Below are 16,102 nucleotides of genomic sequence, written 5' to 3'. Positions count from 1 at the left end.
TGAGGCCTGACTTGAGAAACTGCAAGTCGCTTCTGGTGTGAGAGAATTGGCTTTGGCTGTCTGCAAGGACGTTGACCAGGGGGGACCCAGATGTTTTGATGTTCTATCATCCCCATAGAGATGTTCAATGTATTGTCCATACAACCCCGAAATTTGTGTGTGTGTGTCAGGCCTGACTTGAGAAACTGCAAGTCGCTTCTGGTGTGAGATAATTGGCTGTCTGTAAGGATGTTGTGCAGGGGACACCCAGATGTTTCGATGTTTTATCATCCCCATAGAGATGTTCAATGTATTGTCCATACAACCCTGAAATAGAGATGTTCAATGTATTGTCCATACAACCCTGAAATTTGTGTATGTGTGTGTGCACACATACACATGCACAACTTGAGAAACTGCAAGTCGCTTCTGGTGTGAGAGAACTGGCTGTCTGTAAGGAAGTTGCCCAGGGAACACCCAGATGTTTTGATGTTCTATCATCCCAGTAGAGATGTTCAATGTATTGTCCATACAACCCTGAAATTTGTATGTGTGTGTATCAAGAGCAACTTGAGAAACTGCAAGTTGCTTTTGGTGTGAGAGAACTGGCCATCTGCAAGGACGTTGCAGATGTTTTGATGTGTTATCATCTCCATAGAGATTTTCAATGAATTGTCCATACAACCCTGAAATTTGTGTGTGTGTGAGAGAGGGGGGGGCTGACTTGAGAAACTACAAGTTGCTTCTGGTGTGAGAGAATTGGCAGGAGACACCCAGATGTTTTGATGTTTTATCATTCCCGTAGAGATGTTCAATGTATTGTCATACAACCCTGAAATTTGTGTGTGTGTGTGTTTTAGGAGCAACTTGAGAAACTGCTTCTGGTGTGAGAGAATTGGCTGTCTGCAAGGACGTTACCCAGGGGATGCCCGGATGTTTTGATGTTTTATCATCCTTGTGGGAGGCTTCTCTCATGTCCCCGCATGGGGAGCTGGAGCTGACAGAGGGAGCTCATCCGCAGTCTCCCCGGATTCGAACCTCCGACTTGTCAGTCTTCAGTCCTGCTGCCACAAGAGTTTAACCCACTGCGCCACCCTCGCGGGCTCCAACCCTAAAATGTCTGGAGCGGATCCCTCTTCGGGAGTGATGACATCATCCATCCCGCCTGAGAAAGCGCTGTGGACGTTTCTGGCCGCAGGTGGCACTTGGGAGAGGATCCCTCAGCTGTTGGGCAAGGGCTCCTCCTTGCCTTTCCTTTCCTTTCCTTTCCTCTCCAACTGGCCTGGGGTGGCAGGGAGAGGCCGACCTCGTTAGTAAAATACATATATATTATAGGGAGAGGAAAAAGCTGCTTGGTCTCCCCTTTTGCAGGAAAATAAAGTACCTTTCCACTCCTTTGAGACAGACACACACTTCATGACGAGGAGGAGAGGGAAGGAGGTTCCCCTTCAGGCACATGGAAAGAAGAAGGGGAGGAGGGGGCTCGAAGCGGGCTAAAGTGGCCCGTGTGGACGTGTCTCCCGTTCTCCTTCCCAGCCTCAAGGGAGGGAAACCCCTCCGAGCCTCATTTGGCACCTTCAGAGGAAGAAGAAGAGGAGGAGGAGGAAGAAGAGGAGGAGGAAGAGGGCAAAAGGAGGAGGAAGAGGAGGAGAAGCCACGCCACCTCCTACCTCCTCCTCCTCCTCCTCCTCCCCCCGTGATTTGTGGCGCCTGCTGCTGAGGCAAAAGGGGGAGGACGGAAAACACAAAACCCTGGCCAGCATTTAAAGAAACCAAACTCAGAAAGAGAGAGAGAGAGAGGCTTGAAGCTCTGCCTCTCAACCAGAGCCTCCTCCTCCTCCTCCTCCTCCTCTTTCTCCTTTGCGCCTCCAACACAAAACAATGACGGCGGCGGGTCGGGGCGCCTTCTCCTCCTCCTCTTCTTCTTTCTCCTCGTCTGCATCATGGCCAACGGAGGGGCGGCGGCGATGATGCTGAAATGCGTGGTGGTGGGCGACGGGGCGGTGGGCAAGACCTGCCTCCTCATGAGCTACGCCAACGACGCCTTCCCCGAGGAGTACGTGCCCACCGTCTTCGACCATTACGCAGGTGAGGAGGAGAGAGGGTCCCCTTCCTTCCCTCCCTCCTTCCCTCCCTCTTTCCCGGGAACTTGAGGGGAAACTTCGGCCTTCCAGGTGTTTTGGACTTCAACTCCCACCATTCCTCACAGCCTCAGGACCCTTCCTTTCCCCCCTCAGCCGCTTAAGCGGAAAGGAAGGGTCCTGAGGCTGTGAGGAATGGTGGGAGTTGAAGTCCAAAACACCTGGAAGGAAGGCCCAAGTCTGCCTTAAACTCGTTTGGGACACTGCTCCCAGCCCTCCCCACAGTTGGAGTTAGCTGGTTATGGCAGGCCAAAAAGGGAAGGAAGGGGAGAAGCTGTGGGGAAGAGGACGGTTTGGATTGACCACGGATACATCTGGCTAGGATTGTTATGCCTGTCTCTTTCTCCCTCTTTCTCTCTCTCCATCCTTCTTTTTCTCACACATACACACACATTTTCTGTCATTCTTCCTGTCCTTCTCTTTCTGTCCTTTCTCTCTCTCACACACACACTTTCTTTCTATCCTTCCTTCTCTTTCTCCCTCTTTCAGTCTCTCTCTACATCCTTCTCTCTTTCTCCCTCTTTCTGCCCTTTCTCACTCACTCTTTCTTTCTATCCTTCCTCCTTTTTCTCCCTCTTTTATTCTCTCTCCATCCCTCTCTCTCACACACTCTCTCTATCTCTTTCTGTCCTTCCTTCTCTTTCTCTCTCCATCCTTCCCCCCCTCTTTTTTCATTCTCTCTCTTCTTTCCCTTTTCCCTTCTCTTTCTCTCTTTCCTCTCCCTTCCCCCTCTCCCTCCTTTCTTTTTTCTTCCCTACCCCCTTCCCTCCCTTCCTTCCTTTTTTCCCTCTTCATCATCGCTCCCTTCTTCCTTCCTTCCCTCCCTTCCTCCTTCCTCTTCTTGTTCCTCCTTTATTTCTTTGCTTCCTATTCCTTCCTCCCACCTTCCTTTCTTGCCTGCTTTCCCCGTCCTTTCCTCTTTCATTCCTTCCCTTCTTCCTTCTACTTTCCCTTCTTTCTTTTCTTTTTATTACCTCCTTCCTTCCCTCATTCTTTTTTCCATTCTTCCCTTCTTCTCTCCTTCCTCCCTATCACCTTTCCTCCCTCTTCCTTCTTTTCCTCATTCTTTCTTTCCTTTCTTCTTTCCCTTCCTCTCTCTTTTCCTCTCCTTCCTTTCCTCCTACTACCTTTCTTCCTTCTTTTGCTCCTTTCATTTTTTCCTTCATCTTTTCCTCCTTCTTCCACTTCCTGCATCACCTACCTTTAATAAACTAATTGTCAAGAAGATCATATTTAGAGCCTCAAAGATGTACATGAAAACTGGAAAAGTAAAAAAGAATGTGCAAGTGGGGGTGTTTTATTTTGTAGGAAAATTTGCTTTACTCCTTCCTTCCCCTCTTTCCTTTCTCCCCCTTCCTCCATTTGAGAAACTGTTTTCCAAGAAGATCACATTTAGGAGCCCAAAAATGTGAATGAAAACTGGAAAAGTAAAGGAATAGCAAGGGATGGGGGTGAATTTGAAGTTGTAGCGATATCCTGAAATACTTTCCATTGTGGGCACACATAAGTTGGAGTGTGTCAAGAGGAAATGCACACTTTTAATGGGAACAGTCTGTTTCTTGCATGTGGTCCCTTTCCCAATGTTCATTCTCTGCTTGGCTCCATCCTAAAAGTGCCTTGAAGGTGTTTTTTTAAAAAAAAAATCATTCCTTTCTCCTTCTGTGGGACGTGGTAGTTTTTAATGATTATGTCTGAGTCTGAGTGAATAATTGAAACCATACTCCCTTCTTGTACTTCTTGGTGTTCTGAAATGAGAAGAGAGAAGCTCAAAGCTTGTGTGTGGTGTGTATGTCTGCTTTGCTTCTGATGCCCTGCTGCATTTTCTTTTTGCAGTCAGTGTCACAGTTGGAGGCAAGCAATATCTCCTTGGGCTATATGACACTGCAGGACAGGTAAGGGTTTTTAAATATTATTTTCTTGTATTTTTTGATGTCATGGATCTGGATGAGCAAAATAGGTTTGTCTGCTTTGTGTGCAGTTTTTTTTAAGGAATTCATTCGGGGTGTGTTCCAAAAATATAGCTCTTTTCATGCTTACTTGCACACGTTGAATTATTCAAAGTCCTGTGTTTTATGTCGAAGTGTCTCACACTGGCAGCTTATAATAATCGCTTTGTATATTGCTTGGCACAGATCTGTTGAGAAAGAACTGCTCTCCAGCCTAACCCACTCCCCAGTTACAAACAGGTCTGTTGCTGTCCTGATCTCTTAACTCCTATTGCACCATGAAAACAAACCAGCCCTGTCAGATACTTTATTTTTAGTTCCAAATGACTGGGTCTTCTTTGGAGTTGTGTCTAGCTTCTCATTGGTGCGCGGGCAGCAGGAACCTCGGGCTCTGATTGGTGAATAATGGCATCATCTAATATTATGGGAAGGCAGTTTGCCTGGTTGTGTTTATTACAGTCCAGGGACGCATTGCTTTCCATCCTTTGAGTCAAAACATTCGCAAGCAATGACTGAATAGTTTTAGAGCACAGCGCACAGGACTCCCCACACACGCACACACTTCAGGCACATCTGCTCAGTGCTGAAGGGAGGAGGAGGAGGGAAAACAAACAGGAAATCCCAAACTACAGCTTTTGCATCCAAATCAGGCATAATGAATACCAAGCTGACAATGGCGCTTCCGTGTCTGCAGTCTATTTTTTCCCCTTTTTGGCACAATATAGGATATTTGATGTAACATAGTGGTAATAAATAAAGACAGAAATATACCTGAATGCTTTAAATGCAGGTGATCTTATCAAGGATAGCACAGAAATCGTGTGGCCGAAATGTGTTTAGAAGCAATTGTGCTTTTCAAATCATACATCGGGCTGGACAACAGTGGGAGGCCATGTTAGGCCCCCAGAAAACCTTGAACAGCTACTGTCCACATTGCAAAAAAGAAAAAAAAAGAAAGAATACTCCACAAATGCCCTCTAGTACATCAGGAGAGTGTTTTCATCATGTGTTTCAGGCCTCTTGGGCAATGGAGAGTCCTCTTAACTTTAGGAAGTGATATCACTTCGTTGAAGGCCACAAAAATGGTCCTGAAGGCCACATGAGACCAGGGGCGGCTCAACCCATTATGCAAAGTAAGCATTTGCAGTATAGTTGATTTTTCCCAGGGGCGCTCTTGAGGTGCTCTTGGGAGAAAATAGACCTTGACATATGCGAGTTGTAGTTACTGAGATGTATAGTTCATCTACAATCAAAGAGCATTCTGAACTCCACCAATGATGGAATTGAACCAAATATGGCACACAGAACTCCCACGACGAACAGAAAATATATATCAGTGATTGGTGGGGGTGGGGTGGGGACAAAATACTGTTTGCTTACCATTGAAAAGTACTTAGGGCCGCTTCTGCATGAGACCCTCAGGCTATTTACCCTCTGTACATTTTAGTATCTTTGCATCTCATTGAACCCAGTGGGGTAATAAAGTATCAGGGGATCGCAGTAGTGGTACTTTATGATCAGCAGGGACAATGGTATAATTTGCTGCCTCCCTTCAATTTTTTTCCTTTCTTTTCAATTGTTACAATAGATGGAGTGTGAGAGGTGAAAAAGGAATAAATTTTCTCTCAGCAACAATATATTGTTATGAGTCACTTCTGCCATAATACAGAATATTTTAGTGTAGCTTTGTGTTGTATAAGCAACTAGGATCGATTAGCTTTGTAAAGGATCTGCTCCTGGTGGAAATGTCTAGTGCTAGAATTATAGTGTCATTCTTGTATACCTCCCTGAACTTACAATGGAAAGAGGAAACCGTGGATAATAGCAAAACGCATCAAATGTAATGACTTTTGCCAGATCTTACCATAGAATTGCCACGAGGACCAAGAAAGTTCTCAGAGATATCTCCTTTCTTGGGAATTGGCTAATTCCTCCATTGTGACTCCGTGGTGACCTGTGATGGAAGCATACATAGGATTACTTGCAGAATCTAGGGGGGAAAACCTTGAAGAGGATATATTTTGTTGAATGCTGATAGGTAAAGTCATCCTTATGTAATTTATGGATACAAACCAACTACAGCAGTGGTTCTCAACCTGTGGGTACCCAGATGTTTTGGCCTTCAACTCCCAGAAATCCTAACAACTGGTAAACTTGCTGGGATTTCTGGGAGTTGTAGGCGAAAACATTTGGGGACCCACAGGTTGAGAACCACTGAACTACAGCGTGCCAAAATTTTTGGATTCTCTTGACTGGTATAGGTATTTGGAACTGTCATTCTATTTGCTTCCACTTTCAAAATTACCACTGTGCTTTGGATGAAAGGTGGTGATAATGTCGCCAAGTAACATTTGTGAGAATTTAAGAGGTCTGTGAGATTTGTAAGCTACAATCCACAAAATCAACTTTTCCAAGCTCTAGTCATCATCAGATCTTGTGAAACCAAACTCCACAAAGTGATTATGTGCTGTGTAAAAACTTAACTTAGTTCATTTGCATGACTTGGGGTTGGTTTGTTTTTATCCAAGAAGATCAGCAGAATAGAATTACTCTGTGTGAAAGCCTTATAAAAATTAAATGTGATTGTCACAAGACAGGCTTTGGACAATAAGATTTTATCTTTCAAAAAGAAGGGAAAAAAATAAAGCCCAGTATCTGTAGAACTGGGCATTTGGATAAACATGCAGACAATAAATATAGTAGGGTCCTTTCAATTCATTGTTTACATTTTAATAGCACACATTGGAATTATATCACCAGACTTCTCTCTATAGACATGCCTGCTATAAACCTCAATTGTTTCACCAGCTGGAGGATTAAGTATATATCTAGAAAAGAACAGCAGGACTTTCAGTAAAACTGCAAGAGTCTGCAGTCCTTAATTAGGAAGGCTAGAGGAGCAAAATAAGAAAGGCAGATCCTTCAAAAGCTGAATCATAACAACAAGGGTAGATGTGGTTTGAGATCCTACAGAAGCCATCTTGGCCTCCAGAAGATATTGGGTGCACCTGCACTTTGAATTAATATAATTTGATGCCACTTTAATGCTATGGGATTGTGGGAGTTGTAGTTTTATAAATTCTTTTGCCTTCTCTGTCAAAGAGTGCAGGCGCCTCACCAAACTACAAATTCCATGATTCTATATCATTGAAACATGGCACTTAAAGCACTGTCCCATTGCGTGAATTCTACAGTGTAGACATGCTCATTGATGCTCTTAGAAGTATCTGATAACATGGACTATAGACTGCAAGTCTATTTGCTATAATACATGTATTGGTCATCAGGTGCCAAAGCACACTGTTGTCATTTCTGTAAGCTGGAACAAGCTAACACTGGCACCCTTTTGTAAATCAGAAACTAATTTCTGAACAAAACAATGCCAATAAAATAATAGGAAAAAACACTCACCTACACAGCTTATGGCTGCAGTAGTTAATGATGTAAGTGTCCATATTGAATGACTGTGTAGGGGACACATTCAAGCACAGTTTTGATGCCTAAGCTTAGGACCATAAGAAATCACCAGTGGTTTCAAACCTTTTTTTGACCAGGGACCAATCTTCAAATAAGTGCCAAAAGGGTTATGAACCGGTTTTTGGTCAACTTTATCGGTTTGATTATCTGGGGTGCTGATTCAGAAAACTGCATTGGATAGATCACATCCGCTCTAGTTTCTGATACAGAATATATACCATCCAGTAGATGCCATCTGTCCACCACAGAAAACCATATTTAATAAGCCTCGGTACTATAAGAGGGTTTTGTGAGACCATTCGCTCTCATTGCAACAGTGTAGCAATGGTGAGGCCACTGACCCTATTTTAGTTCTTGTGGACTACTGGTGGTCCACAGACCACAGGTTGGGGACCACAACTTTAACCTGGACAAAATGAAGCATGTCTGTATGCCTGTATTGATGGTCTTGACTAGTAGTGTTTTTTCAGGATTAAACCCTTGTTCCATCTGAACTGCTGACCTGAAGACCTGAAGGTCGGCCGTTTGAATCTGGGGAGCAGGGTTAGCTCCTGTCTGTCAGTCCTAGCTTCCCATGCAGGGACGTGAGAGAAGGCTCCCACAGGATGGAAACACATCCGGCATCCCCATGGCAACATCCCTGCAGACAGTCAATTCTCTCACACCAGAAGCTACTTGCAGTATTCTCAATTCGCTTCTGACACGATAAAAAAGTGGATTTCAACACATGTGGAAATACATCTGGGGAGACATTCAGTTGGGTTAAGTGTATGCATATCTAATGTCTCAACTCAGATCACAAGCAAAATGCCCACAAACGTATGACCTTGGTATTGAAGTTTTTTTTTTAAGTCAAAAGAGTGCTTTCATAGTGAAATAACTGAAATCAAAAAGCAATTTTAAATGGTGTGGCCTACATTGACTCAAATTACCAGTGTGAATGAGACTACTGGCTAGCCTTCCTTTAGTAAAAAGAATCCTATTTAAAATGCCTGAAACATAAAGTAAAACAAAGCAGGAAAAGTTTGATTTGAAACCTTAAAATTGTTGTGACTTAAAAAACACTATCAGTCAATTCAGTAATTAGATCTTGTTTCCTAAAACTATCATTTTGTTTTCATGCCCATATATTACCTGATATAGTCATGGATACTATGTTGAGGTCGCGGTGGCACAGTGGTTAAACCACTAAGCTGCAGAACTTGCTGACAAGAAGGTCAGCGGTTCAAATCCGCGGGATGGGGTGAGCTCCTGTTGTTAGCCCCAGCTCATGCCAACCTAGCAGTTTGAAAACATGCAAATACAAGTAGATCAATAGGCTACTGCCTCAGTGAGATGGTAACGGCACTCCAGGCAGTCATGCCTGCCACATGATCTTGAAGGCGTCTATAGTCAACACTGGTTCTGGCTTAGAAATGGAGATGAACACCACCCCCCAGATTCAGACATGAATAAACTTAACATCAAGGCGAAACCTTTACCTTTTACTATGTTGGGGCTGCCATTCCTGGGACAGAATTGCAATATGATAGATGGGAGTTGTACAGTGGTGAAAGTGCTGGCAAGAAAAAAGCTCAGGGGGGTTGATCAGTGGAGATTTGCCAACCTGAATATGGTAGGGTGACTTCTGGGGAAACTAGTTCTATATTTGTGTCTTTATGGTTTGTGACAAAAGTAATTCAAGGAAAGTTATAAAAACTAAGGAATAGGGGTCATTAAATATACATTTCCTTTCCTTGGTCACCCAGAAGGAAAGAAGGAGGCAGGTAAGCAGACAGAAAAGAAAAAAATAACCAATTTTAACGGTGCATCTGCACTGTAGAATTAATGCAATTTGGCACCACTTTAACTGCCATGGTTCAATGCTATGGAATCATAGGAGTTGTAGTTTGGTGAGGCACCAGCACTCATTGTCAGAGGAGGCTAAAGACCTTATAAAACTACAGCTTCCATGATTCCACTGCATTGAGCCAAGGCAGTTAAAGTGGTGTCAAAATGTTTTAATTCTACAGTGTAGATGCATTCTTAAGATTCACAATGTGGCAAGTAGACAGCGAGATCTGTTACAATCTGTTGCCATGTTTAGGCAATTTGCAATAAAATATTTTAAAATACATAATTTCAAACAAAAGGAAGTCTAATCTGATTAAAGACATATGTTGTGATACAGCAAAGGGAACCCGATAAGGGCCTTTAAATGGGTTGTCCTGCGAGATAAAGGAAATCCCAACTGCCGAGGTCAAATGATCTGAGCCAGGCCCGTAGCCAGGATTTCGTTTCGGGGGGGGCTGAATTTTTTTTCAGGGGGGGTTTCGGGGGGGGGCTGAGTTTCGGGGGGGGCTGAGTCTGAGTGAAAGAGGGTCTAGCCTAGCAAACCTTTTGTATCATTACCCCAATACCCCCATGCATATGAGATATATTGAGCATGGTGCTCAGATCATGATATGAATAAACATAACAGTTTAAATAATGCACCAATAAGGGCTTTTAGCGAACCACCATGAAAATTTCGGGGGGGGGGCTGAAGCCCCCCGAGCCCCCCCCCCTGGCTACATGCCTGATCTGAGCTGTAAGGTCACAAGGCAAGTTAAAAGCCTGGCTTTTGATAACCCAGACTAACTTCCTGTATAGTTGTAGAGTTCAACTAAGTAGTTCCAAACCTCTGATTTGTCATAAGGTTTTACTGGCTCGGGGCCAAGCTGCTCCAGGGGACATTTCCTTACCCATATTCTGAGCATGTGTTTCTAGCTTTGCGGCTCTCTTTCTCATCAACACCAGGGATTTTTTTAGTCCTAACTCATGTTTGTGAGGTTGGAATAAAACACCCTTAGTTACAGTTAATCACATGCTTTAGGGAAGTAGTAGTCTAGTTCACTTCAGTAAAGTAGCTTGCTGGGCTTTAACCCATACTCCACCCCCATAGCACATGCATTGTATTAGTGACTTACGCTCAAATAAGTGCAGCTTACTCTCAAACAAATTCATTTTTGGATGGGGCACACAGATACATAGGGTTGGAAGAGTCCAGCTCTATTCTGCCATGGAGGAACATGCAATCAAAATACTTCTGACATATGCCCATTCAACCTCTGTTTGAAACCCTCCAGAGAACTCCACCAGATTTCAAGGCAGCTTATTCCTCTGTCAGATAGCTCACTGTCAGAAAGTTCTTACTAAACTTTAGATGGAATCTATTCCTGTGAATTTCCTCTATTGTTTTGCCCTTTGTCTCTGTCCCCAAGTCTCCCACAACTATTACTAGCAGGGAGTGTGGTGCTGGAAAAGTCCAGCTGGGTTGTTTGCTTTTTTTGCTCCTGGTGGAAGGAAAGAACTCTTGTCTGTTTGAGGCAAATGTGAATGTTGCAGTTGGCCAAAGCCTGGCTGTTTTCTGCCTGGGGGAATCCTTTGTTGCGAGGTGTTAGCTGCTTTGCCTTTCCACAGATATATAAACCTCACTTGCCTAGTTTCCAACAAACCTCATAACTTCTGAGGATGCCTGCCATAGATGTGGACAAAAAGTCAGGAGAGAATGCTTCTGGAACATGGCCATACAGCCGGGAAAACTAACAGCAACCCAATTAAAAACAATGGTAAAAGGGTTTTACCCTCCTTTAACTTCATGTGGTAGTCCAGGGCCAGGTCACTACATGTTTTTTAGGACCCTTCCACACAGCCATATAACCCAGAATATCAAGGCAGAACATCCCACAACATGTGCTTTGAACTGGGTTATCTGAATCTACACTGCCATATATCCCAGTTCAAAGCAGATAATGTGGGATTTTCTGCCTTGATATTTTGGAATATAGGGCTGTGTGGAAGGGCCCGCAGAGAATAGAAAAGTATCTTATGCTGAATGCATCACTCTTAAATCTAGTTCAATGGTGATTGGCAGGGCTTGGATTTTTAAAGCAAGCAAAGGATCTCCACTGCTTTCTTAGGAAATCCAAGGTTTATTGTGCCATTATGAACGTGTTATGAAAAGATGTAAAAAAAATCAGTCATCTCCCAGATGAGCTGCTTGTTTAAATTCTTGAAAACACAGTGGCGCACACAGTAGGTTTCTGGCTATGGAAGAAATGTGGGTGGGCGAAGGCATCCTTATATGCATACACATAAGTTCGTTTTATTGCTAGCTAGACCTTCTTATGAGTAGAAATATTCAGAGTTCCGTGGAGCAGAAAATAGCCAGCGCAGTTGTTGATTGAGGGAAGCTTATTTTATTCTGCAGCTGTAGTGATGAGTTCCTGTTTCAAGGAAGTGGGTGGGAAATGCCACTCTTTGGTGGACATGTAATTCCACAGTTAATTCTTTCCAGAAATGGAGTGTGTTTGTCCTCTGTTCCAAAACAAAGTGATATTCAGAGTGGCTTCTAACACTTTATGAGTGTATAAAATAAGCTGTAACTGGGAGGTTTGGTGAGACTAAGGAAACAGAAATAGCAGTATTGGTTGGGGAGATGGGCCCAAACTCCACCGTTGGCTATTATAGAAATGTCACAAAATGGGCAGGCAATTTTTCAAGTTCTCCTGAATGTTGTTTATCAGACTCAATGGTAGCAGGAGAAGGGTGTCATGAATAGCGTGGAGTAGGGTTTGCCTGTTGAAAAAGATCCCAGCTAGGAACAGCAACTCCATCAACCACTCCCAGAAGCAATAACTACTCAGCCTCCTGGCCAAACACAAGAGGCTTCTATGGAGGAGGCTGAGGAAGATTAAGTTGGGAGCCCCCGGTGGTGCAGTGGATTAAACTGCTGAGCTTGCTGATCAAAAGGTCGCAGGTTCGAATCCGGGGAGCAGCATGAACTTCCACTGTCTGCCCCAGCTTCTGCCAACCTAGCAGTTCAAAAACATGAAAATGTGAGTAGATCAATGGGTACCTCTCCAGTGGGAAGGTAACAGTGCTCCATGCAGTCATGCCAGCCCCGTGACCTTAGAGGTGTCTACAAACAACGCCGGTTCTTCGACTTAGAAATGGAGATGAGCACCAACCCCCAGAGTCGGACACGACTGGACAATGTCAGGGGAACAACCTTTACCCTTTACTTTGCAGAACATAGAAGGGGAAAATCCCAGCTGAGGTGTTCAGCCAGCATGACTGAGAGGATGGCCAGTATTCGGGATCAGTTGCCAAAGCATCATATAAGACAGTGGTTCTCAACCTGTGGGACCCCAGATGTTTTGGCATTCAACTCCCAGAAATCCTAACAGCTGGTAAACTGGCTGGGATTTCTGGGAGTTGTAGGCCAAAACATCTGGGGACCCACAGGTTGAGAACCACTGATATAAGAAGTTGCAGTGTGTTACCCAATTGCTAGCTTGCAATGTTTGTAACCAAGCCTTAGATTTTGTGCTCTAGAGATCCATGGACACTGTTGGAACTTTGGACTACTTCATGACATTGGATTTGTGGACATAGTTTTGTTGTGTGAAAGTTCAATAACTGGATTGACTCAGGATTGTTGTATGGCTCCTCTGTTGCTTGTCCCTTTGAAGTTTGTTGTTTCTGAGAACTAACTGGCTGATCTTGGACTGAAAGACTACTGTGTTGGTGATTCCAGGGCAAGGTGCTTGACAAAGGGAGTAGAGAGAGAAAATACAAATGTAAAAGATTAAATCAGATTTAGCAGCCACGAGGTCTCCCTTTTAGATCCAGTCTCAAGATGGAGTTTTGTAAAAGCCAAAGCAGATATCCAGAAGGTAATACTTTAATGTTCTTCTTACATCGTGTTCTTCAGAAACCGAATAAATTCTGCAAAACAGGAAAAGTATACATTTATATGAAATGGAAGTTACAAATTCATATAAAGAAATGTTATTTCAGAACTTCATTTTACTTGTCAGCATTTCGGACATTGTAATTATTTGTACAAAAACTGTGTGTGTGTGTGTATGAATGACAAGAAACTATCAGTCCTCGTGGACAACAAGTTAAACATGAGTCAACAATGTTATGGGGCGGCTTAAAAACCCAATGGGATTTTGGCCTGCATAAATAGTAGTATAGTGTCTAGATCCAGGGAAGTCTACAAGAGAGGAGATTCCATCTGAACATGAGGAAGACCTTCCTGACTGTGAGAGCCGTTCAGCAGTGGAACTCTCTGCCCCGGAGTGTGGTGGAGGCTCCTTCTTTGGAAGCTTTTAAACAGAGGCTGGATGGCCATCTGTCAGGGGTGATTTGAATGCAATATTCCTTCTTCTTGGCAGGGAGTTGGACTGGATGGCCCATGAGGTCTCTTCCAACTCTATGATTCTATGAAGTCATGTTACCCCTCTATTCTGCCTTGGTTAGACCACACTTGGAATATTGTGTCCAATCCTTGGCACCGCAATTGAAGGGAGATGTCAATAAGCTGGAATGTGTCCAGAGGAGGGCGACTGAAATGATCATGGGTCTGGAGAACAAGCCCTTTGAGGAGCGGTTTAAAGAGTTGGGGATGTTTAGCATTCATATGAGAAAGCTGAGAGGAGACATGATTGTCATGTATAAATACGTGAGGGAAAGTCATAGGGAGGAGGCTTGTTTTCTGCTGCCCTGGAGACTAGGATGCAGAGCAATGGCTTCAAACTACAGAAAAGGAGATTCCACCTGAACATTAGAAAGAATTTTCTGAATGTGAGAGCTGTTCATCAGTGGAACTCTTTGCCCCAGAGTGTGGTGGAGGCTCCTTCTTTGCAGGCTTTTAAATAGAGGCAGGGTGGCCATCTATTGTGGGTGCTTTGAATGTGATTTTCCTGCTTCTTGGCAGGGGGTTGGACTGGATGGTTCACGAGGTCTCTTCCAACTCAGTAATTCGATGATTCTGTCACCAAATTTCTGCATATTCGTTTAGTGCTAGTTACAATTTTGCATTAAAAAATCACAGAGCTCTTTCCCATCTTTCTTTTTTCTCATAGTGATCTTTTGAAAGTTTTACCATTATTTCTGATTATACCTTTATTTTTTATTACAACTTTGAAAACATTATTCCAGATGTATTTTGGACATAGAAGATTATACTGTTCTCCATAAAGGAAAAACAAATAGTGGTCTGGCCATTCCTTAGCACCTTTAAAAGATAACTTTGAAACTCCCTCGGGATCCAAAAATGATAAAAGAAGAGAGGTTGATTCATCCCAAATAAGGATTTTAGAAGTTCTTATTACTGAGTAGAACTAGGGAAAGAGATTATAATGTGGCGCTGTGACAGGGACACTACCCTTCTCCTCGAGTATAGAGGAGCGTTGCCCAGATACTCCTTTTAGCAGTGCTAATGGCTACCCTTCAGCACATGAAGGTTGGCTCTCTTTGGCAGCTCTGACCAATATCTATTTTTGGTTCCTCTTCTAAAAACAGATGGTTCTGATTGAGAGCCTTCTCTCTTACAACTCCTCACCATAAGCAGTGAGAGCAACAGATGGTTAGCCATGTAATGATTACAAAACCTCGAGATGTTTCTCTAGAGCCAAGCTGTGCCATCTTTTGTGATCTTTAACTAGATTTTCCCTGCCTCAGATGGTAGTGCTTTTGTCTTTTTAGAGCCAGAAAAAACACATTCAGATCAGGTCTTTGATGAAAAATCGGAGTAGGCTGTCTAGGATGGCTTGAAGCCCAATGCCAAAATGTTTCGAGGGCATGATCCCAATTTTAATCTACTTCCCAACTCACAAAAGGACTTGAATGGCTCATTAGAGTGCAGTTGGTGAAATCGGGAAGAAACTGAATCTCTATAGAAAAGTGAATATCCCCGCTATGTTCCTTCATAGTTTACTTAGTTGTCGAGATTGCTGGGCATTAGTCAAGGCTGATATAACAGCAGAGGGCCTAATGCCAACTTGTTGGGAGCAGTGCCCCTAATATATTATGTTACAGTAAGTTTTAGCAGGACCATGTGTGCATGTGTTGAAGAAAAACCTTATGATGGTAATTATTACGGGCAGCTGGTAATGTAGGTCAACCAGCAATCTTGGATCACACCCAATAGGGTATAACAGTATGGGTTTTTTCTCTGTGGAGATCTATGAACAAAGGCTCTGCTCTGAGGAGCAGGTTGGAGAGAAGCCATTATGCTGCTCTAAAGGAGGCTATGGTGGAATAGCCATTTGCTCAAGGTTTATGTTTTGCTTTTTCATTTGACTGAAAATGAAGATGCTTTATTTTGCGTTACTTACAAAGACTATGTAAGTTTCTTGCATTGTTTGTTTTTGTATGCAACATTGCAAGTTTGTGTTTTATCTCTGCTATCAAGTAGTAAAGATCTTTCTGTTCATTTCTACTCATGTCTGTGAGTCTTGTCCATTGGCTGTGGTGAAGATCCGCTTGCTGCGCAACACATTAGTCACTCCTGGCTTAGGCTTCATTATGACTTGGTAGTATTTAATATGCCACAAGATTCTTAAATGAACTGGGATCCTGGACAAATAGATAACAACAAAGAGTAGTGTACAGTTGAGAACTGAATTTGGTTTTGAGGACAATGAGACATGAACAAAAGGCCCTTCACTCTTCTACTACCATCCTGGGCCCTTGTTGGTTGCCATGCAGTAAGAAAGAATAATAGAATAAGAGTTGCTTGAGATC

At 43.3% G+C, this 16,102-nt stretch overlaps 1 protein-coding gene across 2 annotated transcripts in view; it reads left to right on the top strand.

Moving 5' to 3' along the window:
* The first annotated feature begins 1,335 nt into the window (after positions 1-1,335).
* Positions 1,336-16,102, top strand: part of RHOQ (ras homolog family member Q) — a 41,997-nt gene continuing 27,230 nt past the window's right edge. Inside the window, exons 1-2 of one of the 2 annotated variants that reach the window (XM_060754410.2) lie at positions 1,336-2,067; positions 3,954-4,012. In XM_060754410.2, coding sequence (XP_060610393.2) covers positions 1,923-2,067; positions 3,954-4,012 — 204 coding nt within the window. In that variant the 5' untranslated portion in view covers positions 1,336-1,922. The remainder of the gene's footprint in view (positions 2,068-3,953; positions 4,013-16,102) is intronic. The other variant, XM_060754409.2, reaches the window with a different exon arrangement.

The sequence above is a fragment of the Anolis sagrei genome, chromosome 1 (assembly GCF_037176765.1).
Source record: "Anolis sagrei isolate rAnoSag1 chromosome 1, rAnoSag1.mat, whole genome shotgun sequence".
In the NCBI taxonomy this organism is placed as follows: domain Eukaryota; kingdom Metazoa; phylum Chordata; class Lepidosauria; order Squamata; family Dactyloidae; genus Anolis; species Anolis sagrei.
Note: the sequence above shows the minus strand (reverse complement) of the source record. Positions and strands in the feature narration are given on the sequence as shown.